Consider the following 26,081-nt stretch of genomic DNA (forward strand, 5'->3'; position numbering starts at 1 on the left):
AGGTGAGGTTTCAGAAAAGCCTTTGGACTGTAGTTTATTAGCGTATGATGAAGAGCACAGAGTCCAGCTTTGCCCCATGCATTTGAACTTTAGTTGAGTTGGAATGAAAAGAAAGTGTTGAAATGACATGTTTGCTGTAGATACGGAGCTTTGTTTTTTAGAGTTTGTTTCAGACAGAATGACCACTGGCATAGTTCATGTCTGGGAATGCCCACTGGCATAGTTCCTGTGTGAACTATTTGAATCAAATTCAAGATTGCACAAAACGTCACCTCTTACCCAGATGATTTAGGGTTTGCTTGTGACACATTTTAATGAGTTCACTGGAATTACATGGTTCTTAAAGGTACAGTGGCTAACCATGTTGCGAACAAAATAATTTCTCAGTGATCAAAATAAATAAACAAATAGCAAACGTGCATTTTCATTTAACAAAAATGTGCATGCATTAATTTCAGTCAGTCTATTGTACTTGTGCTGTCTACCCCATTTCTCCAGGAGAGAGAAATTCTCTCCTTCAAAGCCTTTTTTTCTCTATTTAATGAAGTATTTGATTCTCTTACTGACTAACATGCTAAATGACATAGGAAGTGCAGGTATAAAAGACTACCTGAAAGTAAGACTTGCTGGTCCTGGCAGATCTCATTTCTGAAATGAAAACCCATGCTTGCTATAACATGTCCTCCTTTGAAAACTGCACATGTGCAACCTGCTTAGCAGATGGGGGGTTTGCAATAATTTCATCAACACAAGTGCAGTGTTAATATTGAATGAGGTTGCTGAAAATCCCTTTATATTATGAGAAACCTAACCCTTCCACCACAAGCCATGACTTAATGAGTGTATAAATTCTCTGCACAGACACATGCAAGCGATACCTGCACCGCCCCCTTCATACACCTGGGGTGTATTTCCTGTTTCCTTGATCTAAAGATCTAAATGAGTAAAGGTGAGTTGAACTTGAACCCACTGCTATAATGAACCTTTTAACATTGTTTTGCAGTATAGCAGAGGCTGCTGTGTGCCAATCACTGCAGTGTGGGTGGGCGGGGCAGTGCTAGTACAGTGTCTCTAGTTGCTGTGTGTCAGTCTCTGCTCCAAGGAGGGAATATCACAACGCAGCTGGAGAGCATTGCAAGGGGAGCTATACTTATGTAAATATTCAATATTCACATTTTCCATACTTTTATTATTATTATTATTATTATTATTAGTAGTAGTAGTATGCATAGTAATGTTTATAAATATGTATGTATTTATTAAAACCATTAGTTGCTAAAGCAAGATTGTGTATTTCTTGTGATGACAAAGTGACTTAAAATAGTGTACATTTCAGTAAGTGATACATTGATTACAACAGAATTCCTATTGTGTGGAGTCTGAATTGTGTAGCTGTATAGTTTGAGACTTCTTCTACAATGTTGTGGGGTTTATCGTAAGTCTATTGCAATGACTGAATTAGAAGTTTCCTTGGTTACCGAAGGTAATTATACTTTGAGAGTAACGATGCAGAGCACCTGTCCATACTTTTCAATTTGTGCTGTGTTTTTTTGTGTTTTTTTTTTTCTGAAATGATTATTTCCTTGGTAATGTGTTCCTCTAATGTCTTTGTGGTGTGTGTGTGTGTGTGTTTTTTTGTTTAATCTCTACTGCACAGTTATTTTTATTCTCCATGTATTCAGATTGTGTTCAGTTTGCTTGGTGCAGATCAGCAGGTAGTGATTTCTTCCTCCACTGCTGCTGATGAACAGTGTGAGACATGCTTGCAAACTGCAGGAGCAAATCCTTTACTGAATGATGCAAGGAAAACCTCACCTGCTCACCCGCTGCTCTATTCATTCTCATAGATTAACGTGTCACCATGGCCACAGAGAGAACCTCTCCTGTCCAAAAGGATAACAGACAGGTAATTATTATTATTATTATTATTATTATTATTATTATTATTATTATTATGATTATTATGTTTTCACTTGTGACCATCCATAAACAACCTAGCTGTATGCATAAGCAGTTGCTGTAAATAGTCTTTTAAATTGTTTCTTCTTAGTTTATGTCTTTGAAGATAGAATAGAGCACATCTTTGTGTTGGTATGAAAACATTGATTTAGATTATTGCAGTCCCCTGAAATGTACTTCAAATTATAAATTCTTATCAAACTCAAATCAGCAAGACAACATTAAGGCTGATGTCTTCATTTGGCAAGTGCCTAGTACTTCCTTGATCAGCAGTTGAATTACGAGCTGAAATGTTTCTCAACTTGAGTTAGGCATTGATTTGATCAATTAATACCAGTCAGGGATAAGCATGATTTTTTAAAGCCTTTGACAGCACTGGGAATCATGTTGTATTGCATGAGCCCCTCCTGTAATGAAGAGGTTGTGCAATGCAGACAGTTTGTATAAAACCCCAGCTGTGGCTTGAACCCTTGAGTTTCTTGTAAGTTTATGTTTGTGTCCTTTGAAGATGAACGTGTTCGGGAGGCTCTTTGAACTCCCAGTGGTGAGCGCCACGTACAGCCTCATCCAGAAAACCTACTCGAGCACCAAGCAGACCCACCCCATCATCTGCACCGTCTGTGAAGTGTACGAGAAGGGAGCCAAGACTGCCACCAGCCTTGCCGTGTGGAGCATACAGCCTGCCCTCCAGGGGCTGGAGCCTCAGTGTAAGTCTGGTGCAGTACTGTGTGTGTGTGTGTGGCTTACAGAGACATCTAACCCCACAGTTCTGAAAGCTTCAGCAGGCTATCATTGACAGAACACATGCTGTGAATAAAAGAGATAGACAATAAAGATCCCTGCATTTGAAACCACCCCCCAAGACATTGCTGGCAGCTAATTTGACTTCTTACTTAGGATTCTAGATACAGTTTGTCAAGTTTAAAAAAAAAAAAAAAAAAAACTAAAAAAAAAAAAAAGAGAAAACTGCAGTTACATAATTTGTCCACCAATGGCACTGTTTGCTCAGTTAAAATACCATTAAAAGAAGTAGGGTACATATTAAAAATTGACAGATTAAATATAAGTCAAACTGTGTGTCACAGCTTGACCTTTCCAATAGCCACATATAAACTGCAGTCGTAATATAGGGAAATTCCTCTTGTTGGAGCGAGAACCGACTGCTATTGCTTCATCTGCCCTTTTGCTTAGATCGGTTTACATGCTCTCTGGGATGTTGCACAACGAAGACACTTTTGTTTTTTGTTTTGTTTTCTTGTCTTGTTTCTGATTTGGCACGTTAATAAGCCATGTCTAGACAGGGCAGCAGAGCTATACAGCCGTTGCCTGTGATTGAAACTTGGATGCACTTTTTGCAGATTTGAGTTCAAGGTTTGGAGTGTGCAGCTGGCAATCCTGGTCTGAGCAGAGCCATTGTGCAGCTCTCTGGGGAAGTTCCTTTAAGCGATTAACTGTAAACCTGTTGACATCAGAGAGTAAAAGGAATTGGAATCTTTAATTTAACCGCTGTGCCAGGAATGCTTAACTCTCAGAAGGGCTGCTGTGAGGGTTAACTGTGCTTTCTGTCCTTCGCCTTTCCACTCACTAACAGTCACAGTTTAATACCAAAATACCATCTGCGTCTTTTAGCAAAGGCATACAGTACCATGCTGCACAGTGTAGGGCAATGAGACACGGTGTCTAGCGTGCTTCTGCAACATACAGACAGGCATGGTACTCGTGTTGATCACACTGTACAGACAGGCATGGTACACAGAGCAGTGATCACACTATACAGACAGGCATGGTACTCGTGTTGATCACACTGTACAGACAGGCATGGTACTTGGAGCGGTGATCCCTGGCTGTTTTAGGACTGCTTTGTAGATGGTTTTCACAGAGCAAACACTGATGGGTATAATGACCTGTTGTCCAGATGAGGAAAGTATTTCCCAATTCCTGGGCAATTGTACTCTGCCTTTCAACACAGAAATGTGGTGCACAAGCTTTGAAGACCTGGCGTTTGATTAAAAACAGATATAAATCAATACTCAAACTTCATTGACGTAAATGTCTCTCGTACTCCCCTCTGGCAGCTAATTTATTTGTAATGTTTAAAAAAAAAAAAAACAATCCCTGATTCTGAGGAATCCAAGCCAATTCATTTAGTTTTGGCATGGAATGTTGCTGACTGTTGGCAAAATCGGCAGAAATGATTGCTTATTGACTCTGATGGAGAGACTTTGGCCTGCTTTCATGTGAAAGTAATCCATTTACAAAAGATGGACCAGTTCGTTCCAGGTTTCTGTGGCAGTACTGTATGCAGTAGCTGGAAGATTTTGCACAGTAGGACCTGTTGCCAGTGTTGTCAGTTACAGATATTTTCATTGCTTTTAGCTTTCCTGGGAAGTTTATTTGGTAACACTTTACATTAATTGTCTCTAATGACTGTGTATTTACATTGTAGTTACTTAGTAAATGCATGTGTACTTACACTTCATTGCAATGCTATTGTGCATAGTTACAGTGTGTGGAATGTGCAGATCTTTTTGCACGATAACTCTATCCCTAGATGCAAATGCACAACGACCTCACAGGAGGATACAATTGTTTCCTCTTCTAAAGCAATGAGGGAAAAAATGTAATTAAAAATAAAATTATATATATATTTCTTATGTGTCTGAAACTGTGCTCCTTTTTTCCTAACATTTTCAACATTTCATAGATGAAAGCATTGGTGTGTTTTCTCCAGTGTAACAGTGTTGCTTTCCTGTGTCCAGTCATAGCTGCCAATAACCTTGCCTGTAAAGGACTGGATCGCTTGGAGGATAAGATCCCAGCACTGCAGTACCCTCCTGAGAAGGTAAGCGCTGTACTGTACTGTACACCACAGCTCCCAACCCAAAGCACAGTGAAGCAAATCATCCACAACTGCACATGTGTAGGGAAACCTGCTGTCTTCAGTGTCTGTGGACTCATCTGTGTTGCTTGTCTTTTAATACTGTATATAATTCTTATATAACTTTTTAGAATAAGCTCAAATATATAGCTTCAAAATTCAGATTTCCGACAGATCAACGCAGGTATTACTAACCTGCAAGTGGCATAAGGGTTATCCGAGTAAAACTGGTATTAAATGCATTTAAAAGGTACATCTGCTAGGCTGAGGAATGCTACTTTCAAAATGTCTTTTTTTCACTTTAAATTGTGGATTTCCAGGATCATGTATTGATATAGATTGTTCATTTGCACAGTGGACCACTTTCAAGTGCTGTAGCTTGAACTTAAGCTTGATTAAACAGCTGCCTTGGTGTGGTTTGTGTTTTTTTTTTTTTTTATTTCACTCAGCTTGCCTCGGGTATTGCAGAGGTGGTTACAAACACGGTTACCACGGTGAAGAATGGCATCACCAGCCCTATTGCCAGCACCTCCGACCGGGCGCTCCACCTGGCAGCGAGCGGCTATGAGCAGACAGTGAACATGGTGACAGGCACCATCGACTACATAGTCAACACCAGGCCAGCAAAGCTGGCCGCGGAGGGAGTGGACGTGGCTCTAACCACCACCGAGAAGCTGGTCAACTACATCCTGCCGGAGTCACAGGAGGAACAAGGTAATGGGAAATAAAACCTGACAGCGTGCCGGTACTGCATTGAGTGTAGGAGCGAACGCAAGGCTTCCTGTACATGAAGTAGCCCTTTACTGTACATTGAGTGTAGGAGCGAACACAAGGCTTCCTGTACATGAAGTAACCCTTTACTGCACTGTGTATGTTCCCATACCTATTTAATGCCAAATATGTTGGACACTGGGCAGCAAAGTCCATTCACAACTCATTCCACGCTTACAGTATGTGTATCAGACCTGTAATCAACAGAAATTCAGCAAGAACAGCAAGAGCTACAAAATGAAGCGACTTTATGTTTCTTTATTTTTCTTTTCGAAAGGGCCTGGTGAAAGCACATTATGTATTGGTTTTCTTCTGTTGTTGCATGCCAATAAATAAATATGTATACAAACAAAGTGCAAAGGAGCTTATTGCTATAGCAGTGCATCCAGTGAGAAAGCTATGAGCCCATGCCAAAGTATCTGCAGGGGCAAATCTGCTCAGTATAAAGCACTTTCTTTCTATTGGTCGTGTTGTGTGCTCTGTAGCAATAACGAGTGTGTAAACGTTAACACATTCCTGCCCCCAGCTGGCTTCACTTTGTATTTGTGTTTTGTTTGGAGCCCTGGCATTGATAAAGCTATTCACAGGCAGTCAGATAACAATGAAAGATGTCTGGTGTGACTTATGGAATCACAGATAAGACAATCTAGCAACCAGTCATAATCTCCACAATCAGATAAACAATAAAAACCACAGCCAGCTTTTTCTTTGGTTTGTTGTAATATGGCATCTCAGCACTAGAGGGCAGTATATCACTGCACATGACAATTGGTGACAAAATATGCTTCCACTTCTTGGTTATATCCACTTAGTCGTTTAGCCTGAATTTGTGTGTTTTAAACCAAAAAGTCCATAAAGAAGCTGTGCATATGTTTATAAAACAGGCAACAAAACAAAAACAATCAAAAACTGATATTTAACAACTCACAGGAAGGGTTTCATTCAATGTCAGTCTTTGCATGTTATTTTAAAGGGGGTCTGGTTTTCAAATCTAATGGAAAACTCATGGCTGTGTCATTCAGTACATGAAACCCTTTGAAAAGTTACGATTCTATTTTTAAAGTCAAGCTTAACAATTAAGCTTTGGTTTATTGTCACTTCACATTTTGTTGTTGCATAATCAGTTAACAGATTTCCACATTTCCAAATTTTTACTCCATGTTTTAAAATTCAAATTGTAAAAGAGGCTTCAAAATTTGAAAACTTGAAAAGTTTAGAACAGAACTATGTGGTATACACAACCCTAAAAATAGAAACAAGCCTGCCATCTGTTCTGTCCCATGGCTGTGGTGATATAGAGGGGTGATGCATGCAGTAAAGATACATCCGTGATCTTCTAGTTTATATCTTACACAACATGTACAATCCACCTGACAAGACACACAACCTTCATTGTTGCTTAGCAACTGAGCTGATTGCAAAGACATAAACACACATGGGTACCTTTCAAATAAACATTAATTACATTGAGCAATTTAGCTCAAACATCTGGGAAAGGTTATGGAAAACACAAACAAAATACCTTTTGAAATGACTTCATTTCAGTGAACAAACACAATAATATTTTGAAAGGCAAGAAGGGCTTTGCAACAATGCATCAATTCCTACCTGCTATTAAAACTTGACAAATAACTGCAGCTTTAATATGCATGTCATTCGAAAACAGCAGATTGCTTTCTCTTGAATGAAAAGCAAATGTATTCACAATGCAATCTGGTTAGCCGTGACACCTTTATAAATAAACAATGACTTGGAGTGCCCTGCTTTCCTGAGTGTAGACCAGCCTCCTAGAACGGCTCCTTGACCTTTTTAGGATTGCCAGAGCTGTACCCAAAGTCAACAGTGAGCTGAGCCACCAACATGTGAACAAGCAAGGCTTTGTGTACGACATGCCTGTGCGCCAGCACAAGGGAAAAGGAAGGGACCCCTAATTGTTGCTTTGGAGGAAACATCAGCTCTCCCCATCACTCAGCTGTAAAAAGTGAACAGGAAATGAACAGCGCCCTATTTGGGAGCACGGTTCATTAGCGCCATTACTAAAGGTGGCATATGAAGCTTGTGTTTTGCACAACAACAAGCTAAATAAAGTAGAGGAGTGCTGCACAGAGAACATGATGTGCCATACGGATGAGCACGTTATTAGCAAGGAGAGCTTTTTCATTTAGATATCAACCTGCCCAACTGTATAGAATCTGCCTACATGAATAACTATAAACCCAACCCTAACCCTAACACGAACCCCAGCCCCAAACCAAGTAATTAAGTATAGCTTCTTCCTAGGACACTTCATCTCCTTACTATATATAATTCAATCTACTGCACATGTTTCTGAAGCTACAGTATGAGCATGGGAAACCTACAAGGCTTGCAGTGTTGCAATTTGCTGTGAATGCTGTGCAAGGCCTGGGATTGGTTCCAGTACTACAGTGGTTTCTGTGGGTCGATAGACATCCCTAACCAGTGTCACCTTTTGCAGAATGGAGCAGGTACGCAGTGCAGTCACGTAGAGGGACCCTACTTTGTAGCCTGTAGCATCTTACAAGTTATTCTGCAAAGCAATTGTGTGCTGTCATTGACATAGCAAAGCAATCGAGGATACAAATGGGATAGACGTGCTGTAAAAGGGTCCTGGAATGTCCCAGCCAGCAGGAAATGCTGGAAAACATTCTGTTTTCTTTTACACAGCCAAGGATGCATCCAAGAGCCAGGGGTCAGATGTCGCTAAGCCTGTCACTAAGCCGAGCAGCTACAGGCGGCTGGGGACCCTGGCCAGCACTGTGTGCAGACGTGCCTACGAGCAGACAGCCAATAAACTGCACCAGACCAGGACACAGGGACAGGAGCTGGTCACGTGGATACCAGGCGTATCTCCCTTGGTAGGTCGCACAAGATGCTGAGTAAAATACTGCTAATCTTATAGGGTGGGAACCACACAAACTTCAATTGTTTTGTCATAGGACATAGCACAGACAAGTGCACCAATAACCCTGTTGAAATAGTAAGAATACATTGGAGGTGAAGTGTAGTTTAGCTGCAGTTTAACCACATGCTGCTGTTTTTTCCTATCATTCCTTGCTTGGTCATTGACTGAATAAGCATCTGTGACTACATTTAATATAGTGTACTGTAGGTTACAAACTGCAGCCATCTGTATCAAATGAAAAGCAACACATACCACCAATGTCTTGGGCCAGCTCCTGTTATTATCAGGACACCAGTGTGAGTTCCTATCTGTTAAAGTCAGTTAGATGTGGTGCTTTTCTCCTTGAATCAGATAGTCTGAGCTTCTTTCATGGTTTAATCATCTGTGATGTCAGATTAAAGTTGTCTTGTCCTTTGTCCAACACACCAGACTGGCTGTGGATGAGAGATAAACACATTCGTGCCAGCCCTGGTATTGTGTCTCTGTCACCATAGTAATACAATCTACATCACGCATGTAACCAGGGACCCGTTGTTTACATTCCTTTATGCTTCATGAGCTACAGGGCAGCTGTACAGTGTATTGATTCTCTGCTGCTGCCCTGACCTGGGATGCTAAGATGCATGCTTGGCTGTTAGTTAAAGCACCATGAAAGCAGTTCTGTAGCCGCCCCATACCAGCTGATGGTTTCCTGGCAGGCATTGGAGACAGAGATGGTGTGAATGGAAATGCAGCACATGGAGAATAATGGGAGCTATGTAGGAGAGGGTAATAGAAACCGTACCATAGAGCATGCACACAGGCTGGTGAGTGGGTTGTGTCTATACACCAGATAAGCACATGTGCTTGTGCACAAGGCTATTGGAAGAGGCAGAAGAAAAGGGAACATCTGTCTTGTACTTCTGAACTCCTGCCTTAAATAGCACGCTGTTGTATCATAATGCAAATGACTAAACATTTTCACCACAACTTGCATTCACAGTTTTGCAATGCCAAGTTTTACTGTACTATAGACTACTGTGGTATATTTCATATGATACCTGTGATAAGGGCTTCTTGTTCGGAATGAGCCAGTGGAACACAGCTGAACCATAACTACAATAGGCTGTATTCAGTTCCGTTTCTAGTGCCAAGAGTTGGCTCAGTCCCTACAACAACTCACCAAATAATATCGCTTATTATTAGACAAAAAGCACAAACATTCATGTAAAAGTGAGCCCATCCTCCCCCCTTGTAAGAAGAGAGGTCTGTCTCATATTTATTTGACAGCATGTCCAGTACAGTGGATGCCATGAACACAGTGCTTTACATGATCAGTAACTGGGAGAGGCAGCCGGAGGCCCCCACAGAGCAGCCAGAGGAAACGGCGTGTGTTTAACCAGGCTGTGTATAAGTCTTCTACTGTTCTCCAGACTGCCTCAACTGGCCAACTCTCAGGTCCCAGGACAGTCCTTTTCATTTTGCTTGGACTTATGTGAAATACAGCTTTCCTAGGCTCTCTGATTGTGAATGGATGGCTCACACTAAACATTGTGCTTCTGTTTAAAATAAAAATAGAATTGCTGTCGATAGAAAGCCTATGCTTAACATGGCGCACAATGGAGTGTTCATGGATCATGCTGATGTTATGCAGTATTAGTATGTCCTTGGGAGCAGTGTGGGGCACAGCCATTGGAAATTAGTCTCTGTCGAACAGTCGGGTGGCATCCTTGGTTGAACTAATGCAAGATGTTAAAGACAAATGACTGAAATTAGGGGAGGGAATTTGGTAGGTAATGGCATTGAAGTGCCTGCTGGATGAGGATGTTGTGCTGACCTTCTCAGTGTATTTGTTTGGTTGCTTAGGGAATATGTAATAGGTCTAGGGCTGCTTTATCTCTTAACCAACACATCTTTGAAATTCAACAGCTGTGTGTGTGTGTGTGTATGAGAGAGAGAGAGAGAGAGAGAGAGAGAGAGAGAGAGAGAGAGAGAGAGAGAGAGAGAGAGAGACTGAAAAAGTGTGGTTATGCAGTTGTAGTTCAGTTGAATTGAATGAGCGTGTACTAATTTAGGAATAGCATTCAGCTGCATACCTCTATCTAAAACTGAAAACCTTAGCAGGAACAATACTCCAGTTAACTTTCTAAAGTCCCTGACCCAAAGCTTATTGTAGAGATTCAGAAAAACACTTCTCCACTTTAAGATAAATATGGTGTAACCTTTCATTGCAAGCTCAGTTGTATCCAAACTCCTGCTTACAAAGTTAATCAAGCCATGTTAAAATATTCAGTTAATCTGCTTTGCAAGAAAGACTGTTTGTGCAAGGTGTTTAGTCACTGCTTTTCTGTCACCGCCATGGCAAGAACACAATGGTCTCTGCTGATTGGTGGGAACTCAATACTGAAGGTCAGGTGTGAGTCCTTGAGATGAAAGGGCTTGACGTCAGTTGTCAGATACGAAGGCTTGTGAGCAGTGCTAGTGCTTTTGTGGTTAATGCATGAGAACCTGGCACAGGTGTCCCAGTTAGATGACAGGTGATGTTGTACCCTGGCTTGTGGGGGCTGCGCTTGATATTTATTCAAGCAGTCTGGAAACAGAAACAAAGGGAGATTACAGTAAAAAGCACACATCATTTCTGGGCAATTTACCATGTACTAGGTGAGTATTGACCGACGTCACTGAGAATAGAAAGCGTTCCATCTCTGGCAAGCAGAGCAGGGTGTCATCTATTATGGAAGCACCTGCTCAGGGGTCTTTGCTACCTGGTAGTTCATCATGTAGGGAAGGTAATCCAGGATAGTTTAGGTAGGGAAGTCAGCCAGTGCAGATTTTTGACCAGAAATTATCCAGTGCACTCGCTACCCCTGCACTTTTTCAAATTCGTGCTGTGGGACCTGTAACGTAAAAATGTGTGCACCTGACTGTGCAGTATGTGTTCTTTCTCTTACAAGAACTGATTACAGTATAATGTGTTCTCTGCAGACTGGTTTAGCCCTGAAAAACCTGGAGGTGGTAGGCAGCATTCTGCAGAGTGCCCGCAGCTCAGTGTCGGGGCTGCTGTGGGGCTGGCAGGGAGGGCAGAGTGCCAAGGACCAGAGGAAGAGGGAGGGAAAGCTGCCAGAGGTAAAGAATACAGGGGAGAGCTGGTGAATAGTGCTGCTCAAACAACATGCTTTCATCACACCTGCACAGAAAACGCAACAATCAGTATTATAGCAGCAATGTTTTTTGGGGAGTAAATTCTCCAGAACGGTTCTGCAATATGGGTCGTATTCATCAGTGTTATTTTAGTGTATGTATTTTAACATTGTACAATTTGATTGTTCTGGAACCTCCAGCTTGGGGTGTCCTGCACACCATACTTGCAAAACTTCCCCCAGATTTCCCCCAGATGCGAGATTAAAATTGTCGGGAATGCAGACACTGTGGTGTTGAAACTGGAAGGGTTAAGCATTGCAATGCCAGACTTGCACTACAAGGTGATTTGAAGGGTGCCTAATGCCACCTCTTTATTTGCCTTTGTGTGGTATTCCAATAAAATGTAATTGACTGCATTCTTAGCATTCAATAGACATTCTTCCACAGCATAATGAGAACATGTAAATCATAAAAAGGTCAGTGGATTTACACAAAACAAAACAAAGTTTCTCATCCTTGTTAGAAAACTAAATGGCCTGTCTGTTTCATAGTCAAGCAGCTTTCAATTACAGTGCTGATGTAGGAAGCTAACCTATAATTCAGTAGGCATATGGTCACTGTATTAATGGTCCCTAGTTAGAATTAGCTACTTGCAGTACTAGTAAATGTGTGTGACTGACCAGTCACAGAGCAAGTTTAGAAATAGGTGATACTGTATTTTACTGGAAAGAAAGAAAGATACGATATTTAGTAAAACTGGTCATTTAAAACTGATCATTTGAACATCCAATTGCACACAAGATGATGATTTTAATCATCTGATTGCACACGGCATGATGATTTTAATCATCTGATTGCACATGGCATGATGATTTTAATCATCCAATTGCACACGACATGATGATTTTAATCATCTGATTGCACACATGATGATTTTAATCATCCAATTGCACACGGCATGATGATTTTAATCATCTGATTGCACATGACATGATGATTTTAATCATCCGATTGCACACAGCATGATGATTTTAATCATCCGATTGCACACGGCATGATGATTTCAATCATCTGATTGCACATGACATGATAATTTTAATCATCCGATTGCACACGGCATGATGATTTTAATCATCCAATTGTACACGAGATGATGATTTTAATTAACCGATTGCAAGTCCTTTGTTTACATTTTTTTCTGATGCCTAATTTTGAAATCGTTTAAATACACTCCAACCTATTTTTTTAGAGCAATGAAGCTCTAAGCATTGTTACCAATCTTGGACAGCAGCTGCAGAGCGCCTATGTGTCTGTGATCTCCAGCGTGGAAGGCATGCCCGCGGCACTATGGAAGACCGTGGGGGATCTGAGACAAATCACCCCCAGTCAGGCAGTCTCTGTGGTCAAGGACAGGGCGTCTTCACTGGGAGAGACCCTGGGCACACTCAGGGACCAGGTTGTGAAGAACGTGTCCCATTATACCCTAGTAAGTACCTTCACAATAATGTGTCACCTATTCACGGACATGCACTTTGTACTGTATTGTGCTTTTTAGAGCATTTTGTCACTGTCAGATCTTCTATGTACATGAATCCAGGAACAGCTAAACATAATCCTACACTAATCTGAACCTCTTAAATCCAATTCATTTTACCCTAAACCTCAACCTAGCCTTACAGCCACTGTGGAATTGCAAAGTTGCAATTCAGTCCCCCAGTGAGACAATTTAAATATTATTCTCATTACAACAGCTATGCTATTGAAAGTGCTCTCAGAGCATTTAGTGCTGGACGAATCAACGTCTTGCAGAATTAGGCTGGCTGGCCAGTTATAATAGTAAAAAACGAAATAGTGTAAGAGAGTTCTGTGATATTTTGCCCTGAGATTAAAGCAGCATTGCCTTGGACCTTGTGTTTAGATGAGAAGTGCTGGTTGCATCATGATCTTTTACAGGGGCGAGAAAGGGTACATTTAGCCCAGGAACATTTTAAATGAGTCTTTGCTTTACAAAACTTCAACCCCCTTGTATAGCCAAAGAGAAAAGGCTTCCAGGCTTTTCAGTCGCATGCATTTTATATAAATAAAGGAATGACACAGGCTATAATATGGGGCCAGTAATAATTGGCATATCCCTTTCCTGTTAAACACTAAAACTGCAGGATACATGACATTTTTGTGTGCACGTTATTCCTATGCGGCAAACGCTGCCTAATCTCATCTAGGCTCCTCTATGGTCTCAGACCATTAATGACTTAAATGAGTGATTTTCTAGGCGCCCAGGGGAACGAAGGCTAATGAGCCATTACCTTGTCCAAGCTCTGATAAATAGAACACTTCACAGTGAACATAGAAAACACACATTGCACTCAAGTGCTGTTCACTCTCTATTCCGATGATAACATGTCTCTATATGTAATTTATACATTTATATAAGCAATGGAACACACACACAATATAGATTGTAAACAACAGAACACTCAATATAGATTGTAAGCAAAGGAACACTCAATATAGATTGTAAGCAAAGGAACACTCAATATAGATTGTAAACAACGAAACACTCAATATAGATTGTAAGCAACAGAATACTCACAATATAGATTGTAAACAACAGAACACTCAATATAGATTATAAGCAACGGAGCACTCAGTATAGATTGTAAACAACAGAACACTCACAATATAGATTTGAAGTCCCTGACATGTCTTTTACTAAATAAATTGCATACAGAATATTTTTCTCCCATTTCTCCCCCGAATCCTATCTCTACCTTGCCTGGTGACCTATGAAATGACCCTGCGCTCTTCTGTCCAATTAGCTGTGTGCTACCAGACTGGCCTGTGCTGATGTAGATTCAGCTCAGGGACTAATAGATCAATATTTCAATCAATGTTTATTTTAAGTAGCACCTTTCACAGTGGACCACCATCACAAAGCCCTTTACAAGATAGTGAGGAACAATGCATAATACATTAAATACAGTGAAATACAGGGCATAGTACATTAAATACAACAGTGAAAAAACAACGCAGATACATTAAATACAGGCATACAACACTAAATACAAGGCTAGGATGTGATACATGAAGACTAAGCAGGGCCTAATGGTTCTCTTTGATTTTTAAGAACTGATTCCATATTTAATCCCTTTGAGTTTCTGACAGGTCAACCAAGCGAAACGCTGACCTCACAGTGCTAACCATTGTCTGCAGAATAATATCCCTCATTACAACACCATCCTCAGGAGAAAGCATGTGGACTTAAAACAACAAAACGAGAAGAGTCTATTTCATATGTATTATAGGCAGGCTCTCTATTTACCCCAAATAATCATTTCTACTAAACAAATAAAAAAACACCTCAAGAACACTTTCAAGTCTAAATGAAATATGCTTTGTTTCCTTTCTGAAAAAAAAAAAATATTATTAGTTTATTATTAGACACCTTTATCCAAGGCCACTTACAGAGACTAGGGTGTGTGGACTGTGCATCAGCTGGGTCCAAGCCCTTTCTTTAGCCACTGGACCACACAGCCTCCTAATTGCAGTGCTAATGACGATCTGGAGCGCTTTAGCCCAATATCTGTACAAGTTCCTTGTTAACGGGGGAGAAAACAACAAGTGAGACTCTTGTAAGTAATAATTATATGCAATCGTTAATTCCATGGTGTGCTCATCATACATGGGCTGATGTTCACCATTAGCCAAGAAAACCAAGCAGAACCCTGCCTCTATTAATTAAAAGCGCTAGCTCCTCACAGAAGCTGCACTAAAGAGAGGGGGAGGGCAGTGAAATACACATGCTATCCTAGTCATACAGTTACAGTCGGATTAGCAGACAGACAGTGGGGTCAGTGTTGTGGGTCATCCTTTGATCTAGAAATGAGGTGACCCTAAAACCAAAATGACCTGTCGGATGTCAGCTAGTATTTAAGTTAGCGCCAGCTGCTTTTGAAGGCTGCTTGTGTGTACTGAAGATCTGTATGAACGATTGTGAAGCTGTGTTGAGGAGAGTACTGACTAATCAATGATAGTTTGCCATGTTCATGTGAAATGGATTAGTATGTTTCAGTCAGGTATGAGCATGTTTTGGGGTGGAGTTAAATAACAACACTTCTGTTCCTTCAGCACATCATTTGTCATCAGAACTTGTAATGAGATTTGGCACGAGGCAGTGAGCGTGCATAGAGCTGTTAGTGGGTGTTGCCTAAAGAAAGTATAATTGTGTCTGTGTTTTGATGTTATAAATATAGGGGGTGTCTGGTAAAGCAGTATGTGTAATTGGAAATGATTTATTGCGCTTGTGTGTTTGGTTTTAGTTTGTGCTTTCCTTTGGTTTTAGTTTGTAAAGCCTGTTCTTGAATCAGAACCACACATGTAAGCCTTGCCAACTGCAGTCTTTTATAGTTATTGTTGAGAGCAATTTTAAAAAAGCAATTCTAATTGCTTTTAAAGAGGTTTCAGGCAATATTTTTTTTCATCAGAATACAGCCCTTTGCAGACAACATTACAGCAGTAAAGATATAAAGGGCACATTTAATCCATACTGATCAGTGCATTGCAATCCTAGACATGCTAGTGATTTATAAATTATGTCCTGATATTTAGCCCTAGGATTTTAATTATGGTGCTGCTATCCTTCTAGTGTAACAAAAACAACGAATAACCAGCAGCTGTGATGAAGATGCAGTTTCTTATAGGGGAGCTCCTGGTACCCCAGCACTGTCAGTCTCACTTACAACACTGCTACCTCGTCACAGTCATGCATTGACTATTCAAAAGATAGGAGCCCAAGACGGAAAGGCAGCACTGCCACCGCCCCAGGGAAAGCACTGCCCTGGAGGTTAATTAGGGTCGCAGATGCATTATTCTAATTGATTCATTGATTAGGACTGAGGGTCATTGTCCCAACTCACACGCACCTTTTTTTATTCCAAATTAATGTTTTACACTCCTTGTTATTTCATGCAAGACCTTTGCCTTATCAGTCAGTTCCTATTTGCAAAAACAACTACAACTGCCTAGTTTGTTAATGAGTTATCCCAAGAGGCAGCTGACCTCTTGCGAATGCTGTTTCAGCAACAGATTTGTAAAGCAAGATCCCCAGACCAGCAGGACGATAATAGCATTCCTGGTACAACGAGGCACCCCCAGGGCAGGGTTTCAGTCCAGAGAAAGGGAGGGGAGGTGGATAGGGGGCATTGGAAAATGTCCAAACAGATTCCATCACAGTTCGAGAGCAGAGGGAGGGGACAGACAGGCATGTAGACCGCTCTCCTCCCTGGCTCTCTCAATGCCAGTCAGGAGAATGACTCTGCAGGGGGGCACGGATTGGGCTCTTTATTTAAAAGCTGGAATTCCACCCTCTTCTAGTTTTTGGTTCATTTCACTGAAGGAAAGGAAAAGCACTGTAGACTTTTTACAGTTTAGGCATTCCAGACCCCTACTGGCTATGGCTAATGCTTTATGTCCTAACAGAAGGCGAAAGTTCAATTCAATTTATTTTTTGGGGGGGGTGGGGAGGGGGGGCTATTCTTGTTTTCAAAGTGAATATCCAGTAGTGCTGTCAGTACAGAATAAAGCTGTATTTTACATGATCAAAATCGTAGTATAGAAATGGCTTGATTTTATTGGTGTTATTGCTTTCTTACCCTTTTTAAAGTCACCTGGAATAACAATGAGTCTTTTTAGTTTGTTTGTTTGCTAGCAGACGTGTAACAAGGCTTCAGCCGCCGACACTGACTCTCTGCTGTATTTCCTTTAAGGTCAAGGCTGACGGAGTCAAGTCATCCACCCACACACCACCAGAGAGAAGATCATGTGATAGTTAACATAATGTAAAGTCTTTGTTAATTCAGAATTAATGGATACCGTTACCCATAATAAAAAAATATATATATTTCTGAATATCTCTGAGTATTTTTTTCTAATTAATTTCACAAGCAACTGGCTCACAAAACGGTTTTAATGACACAAGATTCGAACAGTTGACGGATTTCTGTAGCCGTACGGAAGTTGTATAACATTGCTCTTGTCTCAGCCTATTGACTGGTGAGAATATTATGTTACGGTATCCATGGCAACCCTGAGAGCATTTCAGTATGGGCTGTCTTGGTACTAGAATGAATTCTGCAATAATAAACAGGAATAGAATTGGAAAAGAAAAGGCTTTCCTCCTAATGTCCTCCTTTTGTATTAAAACCAATTTAAAGTAGGTTTTGTAAGACAGCTGTGGAAAAGTATAGGTGCTCATTGTCCTTTCATTCATTATAAACTTAATCTGGTTCCCTGTGGTAGGCGTTACAAAGTCAGGACATTACATTACATTCACTTGGTGAATAAGGAGCAAGACTACCTTTTAAACGTGATTACATGTTTACCAGAAACTCTATAAAAACATCACCTTAGGCAGCACCACACCCATGAGTGAGGCACACCTAGACACATGCTATTACCCGCCAGCGTTTCGAAACAAGCTACTTCACAAGGTGACACGGGTGCATGGAGCACAGCACTGCTGTTATATAGTGCAGTGATGTATTTTTAAGGTCAGTGACTGAAAAACAAAAAAGAAAACACTAATTAATTTTCTTTTTTAAAAGAGGGTTTTGACTGATCTGCAAGGAATTATTTCATTGTATCAGCCAGTTCCAGAATTGTTATCTTTTGAATGTGGAGGTCGGGTTAGTAATAGAGTTTTTGATATTTCAGAGATTTCCCTGAATTCTGAATGTGCATCACAGTCAGAGAGAGGCATGCCTTTAATGGTCTTTTTAAAATGCGTCAGACACTACTTACTGGGGCCATATTACAGGATTAAGCTCCAGCTGTTTTAATGGCTTCTTAATGAGGCTAATGAAACAGTAAAAGCCTCATCAGACATCTACTGAAGCTTGTTTTCCTTATTTGAACCTCAGGCAGGCAGTTGTTAAGCTGAAAGCCGTGTGCTGTATCAAGGCCAAGAGCTGGCAGTGTTTTTCCAAGTCCATGATAAATGGATGGTCGGCTCAAGGACACGCCCAAATCCAGCTGCCTTCGGCTTCTAAAATGAAGAGAAAACAGCCGGTCAGGTGACTGTACCTGATACACACACTGGCCACAGTTGAATAAAACAGCAGAGATTTTGTCACAAGCTGAAAATATGCAGAGGGTATCTCAATTGTGATCACAGGCTTTGCAAATGTAATAATCCATAGCTATGATTATGAATAATGATGCAGTGTCACAGAGTAACAGCATTGTATCCAGGCTTCCCAGTGCTGATAACCTGATAAAGTTGTGTAGCGCACATTATTTATTCTCTATTTACTCTGTTGGTAATAATACTCTTGTGCTGCAGTCAATTAGTTTTCTTCTGTTATTTATTCTTTTAAAGTCAGTGGATGAGATCACATGTTCAACCCCCCCCCCCCATGTTGCTTCTGCTCCATGTTCTTAAGGGGACTTATTATTTGAGATGTGTGACACACCGTCAGCCCTGGAGGTCAAATGTGGATTGTTATTCCACATTGACTGACATTTATGGTTTTCATGCCTTAACGTTTAAGGAGCATGAAGGTTAAAGCCTTAAAAGTAGCAGGCAACTGTTTCTTCTGTGCAGACCAGAGAAGAAAGCAGTCAGAATCAACTCTACAAGTACACAAGTGTGTTTCACTTCACAGTAACTGGATCACGTTACCTGAATTCCATAGGTTAACTCCAATGTGTGTGCATATTGTTTAAGGGAATGCTATGGACAGTATTTCAGTCAAGCCCCGAAGCACTAAACTGCTCTATTTTCCATTCAGTCACGTGCTGATTCGGTTTGATATGAATCTGCAGCGCTACTCATTGTATAAACATCAGTGCGCACGTACATGGAGGGACTTCGTAATCTGGGACTATGTCAAGGTGAAATAGTTTAATAAAATCAACAGTTCACTAGCTTGTACCAAAACTATAAAAGGGGAATAGATGCCTGCCATAGGTCTAAAAGTTTGGTTAAGATTTGTGAAAATGCATGATAAGGGTCTTGAAAATCAAATTCAGCCCCTTCTGAAGCTCTGTGAATCTGCAATTCAGAAACAGAATGCAGGACTTTTGGGCCAGGTGGCATGAGCCTGTGCTTTTAGCCTGAGCCTGTTCTTGTCTCTCAGTTCCAAAGATTGATAGTGTATCTTTTAAAACTGCAAGGGGAGATGCAGGAGCCAGTGTCGGGGAGCTTGTAAAAGCCTGCATGTGTTTAAACAAAAGACTCCAGAGAGGCAGCGATGCAGGACGGCAGATCAGGACAATCTTTTTGTTTACCGTAAGCTCCAGGTGTAAACTCAGGGAAAGAACCATCTGTCTAGCTTTAAACATAATCAAACTCCTTAGAGACAAGGGATCAGGACAGCATTACCAGCTTTATCTGGCTGTAGTTAAGGGTTGTGATGAAAGCAGTGATTAAAACACTCACCTTAAACTCGCTTTGAACGGCTCCGCAGGGAGCTAAGTCAGTCTCACATGCATGTGTTGTAACAAGTTGGATACATGAATTGTGTTCGCTGGACATGTCAGATTTCTTCAAGATTTCCTTACTTTTAATTAACACTGGAAGTGTTGCTGCTGCTCAGTCCCACTCTTTTACTGTACATCATGTTCACTGCAGCTTACATTGCCACGTCTTGCTTTGTTAAGTTTACCATGCTCTACGTCTCACCTTGTAGCACTTCACTGCAGTGCTTTTACCATGGAGCACTTCACTGCAGTACGCTTCAATAAGGGTAAACACCCATTGAATCCTTCAGTGATTGAGCTCCACCTTTTAATGATTGCGTGGTGGGATCTAACATGGATACAAGTGAACTGGCCGCTGGGATTTGAGAAAGGAAAGGAACATAGTAGACATGGCCATGGACCCTGTTAATACTGCAGACTCCTTAAGGTGAGAGTGAAGAAGTCCATGGTTAATATTATAGCATGGTATTAAATATTACCTGTGCTACCATCCAGCTTCATTTCATGTCTGCTCCCTGTTCAGCAGGAGGAAAGACACGATCCCTGTATGTAGAAAGCGTGGAGGTGTTTGACAGTCGATGTAAACAGCACCACTGTAATAGTTTATAACAGAGAGGACCCCCGCTGTGAAATGGCTGCAGACTGATCCATTAGCCTGGCAGAGGTCAAGAGAATCAGACAAAGCTGCTTTGGGGCTCATAACAAGCCTGGGGTTATTTAATAGAGTTGAACCCCCCCGCCTCTTTTTTCAGGCTGAAAAAGTCCCTTGCGTCGACACTGTCCCTGCCATGCTCCTGCTAGGAAATATCCATCTTGACTTTTTTATAGCTTCCCCACATTGTCTAGATGAAGACATTTCTGAGACTCCTAGGTCTTTTTCATAGATTCCTTCTCCAATTTCAATATCTCCCATATGGTACATTTTTATTTCCTGCGTGGTACCTTACACTTTTCTCTATTAAATGTCATTTGCCATGTATCTGCCCAGTTCTGATCTTGTCTAGGTCATTTTGAATGACCTTTGCTGCTGCAACAGTGTTTGCCACTCCTCCTACTTTTGTGTCGTCTGCAAATTTAACCAGTTTGCTTACTATACCAGAATCTAAATCATTAATGTAGATTAGGAATAGCAGAGGACCTAATACTGATCCCTGCCATGCTCCTGCTAGGAAATATCCAGACAGATAGGGCGACTCCAAGTGGTGTGGCACCGGGCTACCTGTAAAACACGCAGCCTGATGTCAGATAGTCTGTGCCTGGGGACTGGGCCGTGACGGGGAGCAGCAGGAAGGATTTGTGAGGTCGAGAGTTAGAGAAGAAAACATTCGAAACAGATTGTTCTGGGCTTTTTACCAAGGCCAGCTCAAGCTTATTGCTATGCCTGTCTGGTGCAGATTGCTGAGATTTTTGGGGCCCCAGCTGTCTCCTAGTTGTTTGCTGGAATCCCCACTCTTTCTAGGAAAATTCAATTTTTATTCTTTAAAAAACAGACTCCCCTTTAGAGAAAACAACAGTCGAGATTTACTGCATTCAGAAGCTGCCTATCGCCACCCCCCTCCCCCCACGGGTGATGCCTCAGACTTGATTAGCAGCTTGTCAGCACAGTGGGGGCGTGGGACGCCTGGAGTACCAGGGGAAGCTGAATAGAGATACAGAGCTGGAACATTTTTGTTTTATTGCACCACAATTAACATTGTGCTCACAATGATATGTAACAGTTGCTGGCTATATAAACTCAGAGTCGTTAAATCCATGAAGTGTGCTGTCTTAAACAAGATACTGTATTAAGCTGAGGTCCTCGATATTCTCTGGAACTAATTCAGAAAATGGAGGTGGTAAACCTGGCTGCCATTGCTGAAAAACTAATTGGGAATGGAATCTCGGAAAAGAAATGTATTTTAAAAAGTATTTTAGTTAATCTCATTTTGTTAAGGCAGGCTTACAGCTGGGGAAACATACTGTGTATAAAATCACTTCTCCTGTAATTCTAGTATATTTGTGCATGGCTCCCAACACCCCAGCAGTATAGATATTGTGACTGCACTGTTATTCTTTTTTTCTCTTAAAATACCAGGTTCTTTCTGGTCCTTGGTCAACATTAAAGTATGTAATGCAACATCTTTCATGACAGCTCTTCTGAAGCTATAGCTTAGCGACTATACACAGGTCCTTGTGCTGCATTTTAAATAGCAGACATGCTTTCATGTTTAACCTACAGCTGCCTGGATTGTCCACCAAGGGGAAAGAAGAAGACAAGTGTCAAAACCAAAACAGTGACAAGGAGAGCCCCCCGGCCAGCCCAGCAGCCAGGAGGGAAGACACAGGAGGAGAGCAAGGCAACAACTCTGCTCCCAGCAGGCAGTCCCAGGCCGGACGAGAGGACAGCGCCCCGCCCGACATCTCAGACACCTCAAAGCTGGTGCAGCAGAAGGTCCTGGAACAGACTCCAGTCCAGCAGAGGATCCTACTGGGGAGGGCCGATTCCGACTCCCGCAGTCCCCGGGGGTCAGGCTATTCCTACAGGGAGACCAGCAGCAGCAGGATGGGAGAGAAGCCCCAATCGGAGGTGAAGACCTCCACCTACACGCGATCTGTCCACAGCAGCGCCTATTCCACTGTTAAAAAGGACTGACTGTCTTCACAACAGGGTTTGGTTTCCATGCTGGCTGGGAGTGTGAGGGCGGGGAAGGGTTACATTGAAAAAGCCAGGCCCATATCTAACCTCCCACTAAAAACACCCGCCTCCATGTATAATCTGTCCTTGTCAAGTTATTTTTATTTTGAACTGCACATTTTCAGCCATGTTTTAAACACCAGATGGTCGTGTGACATTTCTTACAATATATAACAAGGGAGAAAAGTAGCGCTATTACGTTAGCTTAGGCAGAAACACTGTCTCTGTACTAGTTTGTGTTTGTGGTCCAGTGTCTGTAGTTTGTGTTCTGTAGATGCACAGTATAGTAAAATAGCCACTCTGTTCTTTCCAGACACTGGACTGGTGTGCAGGGCTTGAAGGGGGTGGGAGTATTATTGTAACCTTTTAACAGAGGAGAGCAGGAGCCATACCAAGAGGGAGTCAGTTTACGAGTGACATGAGAGCAGAGGTCAGAATATTTAGAAGGGTTTAGAAATAGCTGTTCAGACAAACATTGAGCAACAACATGGGGAACTGGAACGTTAACACTATGTCACATGGCTTGAATCTAAAAATGGTTGAGAAGAAATAATTCAAACCGGGATCATTTAAAGGTCAATTTTACTTTAAACCTTTTCTAGTGAAAACTGGGCTTTCGTGTGCTTTCGTGTGCAGCAGTACGTTTTAATGAGACGATGGGGTGTTAGGCTGTGGGAGACTGAACTGGGGTAGAGGGACCGGGTGGGTGCACAATTTCACACTGAAAAGGCTAGAGAAAGACACATCATGGGATAAAGATACTAAATGAATACAGGGAGTAAGACTTGGAAGGCTTCAAACGTTTTTTGTAGGATAGTGGGAAGCTGAAGATATGCTAAAGACGAAGGTGCAAACCTGCCAGGAGCATGTATTTCTGTAAAGTTCATAGACCTAGGTGTGGAGTAATGTGTACTTCTTGAATGTCTGCTATGTCTTTCCATGAGACAGCTCAGTGTAGGACAAGTTAAACGAACACTCTCATTCGCTAACACACTGCAAATAAACAGCATAGAATCATTTAGAAACCAAAGTTTGCAATTTACATAGCAAACTATTTACAAGCTTTATTCTGTTTTATACATGTATTTCTGTTGAGATTATGCAGATCAGAACTAGAGCGTTAGATACCATTCATGTTGTGATATACACGGTATACAATATATATTGTTTTGCATTTGTATACCATCGTGTGAACAGATAAGGTTCCAGTTGCAATATGTTCCTGTGATTTTATTTCATGCTCTGGAAAGACCATGTTAATGAAACCTGGTTAAAGACAGCAAAGATTGTAAACGAGTACAGCATAAACTATAAGGATTTATAAGGACTTATAAGGATTTATACCGCAACCAAGATTTAAAAAACAAAGAGAACTGCTTTTACTATAATTAGTTTGGAAATGAGTCGGATATTTTTCGTGTCAGGGGATGCATTTAGGTCTTTTTTCACTTTAATTACCAGCTTTTTTTGAGTGCACTTATAATTATGTCTGCATTGGGTTGTAAGTCACAATCAGAATCTTAAAAGGGATATTTTAACAAATATCTGAACTGATTCTCTCATTCATGGTTATTAATCCTGCAATCAGGCGTAGATATGTCCTGTATTTTGATAGTTTCTTTCACAGAAATTACAAAGCAATGCATTGTTCTGTTTCTTGCACAATTAGCTTGCAGAATAGGAAGCTTACACTATATTTTACTCAATAAAACAATAAAGTACTTTCTAATCATTCTTCGTTTCGGAGTTTGTATTTATTTTCTTCTTGTACGAAAGCCAGCCAGACTTGCAATGATTCAGGAGCCAGTTTTATTAGGTTTTCCACCCTGTGCAGTCAAAATAAACTACCAGTTTTTGGAAGAAAATACAAGTTTTAATTTCCATTTGCAAATGGTGCCTGAAAATCTCTGGCAAGAATGAGTCACATCTTAGGTATTTTCTCCTGAAGAACAAACATTAGCAGCACTTGGGTTGAATCTGAGATAACTAATCCAAAAAAAAAGACTCAATTGAAACTAAATTCAAATGCTCCTGAGTGGAACAGCAGAAGAGTGTAGAAGCAGTGCGTTAACTCCAGGGTCAATGCAGGCTGTTCACACCATGCACACACCTCACCAGTCACACTGCAGGGTTTCAGTGAAATGTGTATGTTCGTCCATGTCAGCTATGCATCGGCACCTTGGATAATAAAAAGATAACATGTTATTTAACTAAACAAAAAGAGATCAGTTTGAAACAGAGCAGGAAGCCAATACACCTGTGTGTTTGATACGGTGCAGTGACTGCAGGTATGAAAACACACACTCTTCAGCTTTGATCACCAAGCACGAAGCACGCTCAGATACACACTGTCCTCAGACAAAATGCACTATATATTACAGGGGGTGTGTCAGGAGTGCTGGCTGCACTCGGACATGTGAGCTCATGAGCACACATAGGCATGCACAACATGTTGCACAGACTTTTTTTGTCTGGATCTTGTGTGTCAGATAGTAGCAGCTCCTCTTGCTCTGAGGATTCTGTGATGGTGTGGGATGCTTTTTCTTGGCATGGTGTTCTGGAGCTGAGAGTTATAAATGCATGGAATAGCCTGCCAGATGAAGGAGTAGGATCTAAAACACTGGGAACATTAAAATTACAAAAGACTAGATTTGGTGCTTTTAAATTCGCTCCCTCCAGTAGGGGAGAATAGTGGGCTAACAAGAAACAGGCCTTGATGGGACGAATGGCTGTTTCTCATTCCCAAACTTTTCTTATGTTCTTATGAGAGAGAATGCTGTGAAATATAAAACAACAGTTACTCCGTGTACTTTGCTATGTATGTCAACACCAGTATACACAGGAACTGAGCTGTCATCAAGACAGTTCCCCGCCACACTGCCAAAACTGTGAGTGGAAATGGGAACAGAAAGTAATAGCCAGTTGGAATTGGGTCAGCTAAAGTCCAGGACTCCTAATAGTACATGAATGAGATGAGTCTGCACTGCACGTTCAAGGTCTTTGGTGAAACAAAACCTAACAGAACATAGCAGCCAGACAGCCTGTGTCAGACCTTCCAGTGTGGGTCAGAATCACGAGTATTTCTAAAACCTGTTTTAAACCAGTATTTGTGAAACATGCATTTGTATATAATGCTTAACAGTCCTGAAATTAAACGTGAATAGGACCCAGTGTTCTGGACACACATAGTGCTGAACATCAAAACGAGAGATACATTAAAATGTTGCATTTCAATAAGCATCATTACACACTATGTGCAACAATTACCTTTTAAAAAA

At 41.2% G+C, this 26,081-nt stretch overlaps 1 protein-coding gene across 5 annotated transcripts; it reads left to right on the forward strand.

Moving 5' to 3' along the window:
* The first annotated feature begins 1,048 nt into the window (after positions 1-1,048).
* On the forward strand, positions 1,049-24,537 carry LOC121299112 (perilipin-1-like). 5 transcript variants are annotated; one of them, XM_041226657.1, is made up of 9 exons: positions 1,049-1,154; positions 1,848-1,906; positions 2,468-2,666; positions 4,719-4,801; positions 5,287-5,551; positions 8,294-8,484; positions 11,496-11,636; positions 12,901-13,137; positions 22,348-24,537. In XM_041226657.1, exons 2-9 carry the CDS (start codon positions 1,862-1,864, stop codon positions 22,759-22,761), a joined length of 1,575 nt encoding a protein of 524 aa, XP_041082591.1. In that variant the 5' UTR covers positions 1,049-1,154; positions 1,848-1,861; the 3' UTR covers positions 22,762-24,537. The 5 variants fall into 5 exon arrangements, with proteins under 5 accessions (XP_041082591.1, XP_041082592.1, XP_041082593.1 ...); XM_041226658.1 differs by having other exon boundaries at positions 12,940-13,137; XM_041226659.1 differs by having other exon boundaries at positions 12,943-13,137.
* The last annotated feature ends 1,544 nt before the right edge of the window (positions 24,538-26,081 follow it).

This window comes from Polyodon spathula, chromosome 24, assembly GCF_017654505.1.
Source record: "Polyodon spathula isolate WHYD16114869_AA chromosome 24, ASM1765450v1, whole genome shotgun sequence".
Taxonomy (NCBI): Eukaryota; Metazoa; Chordata; class Actinopteri; order Acipenseriformes; family Polyodontidae; genus Polyodon; species Polyodon spathula.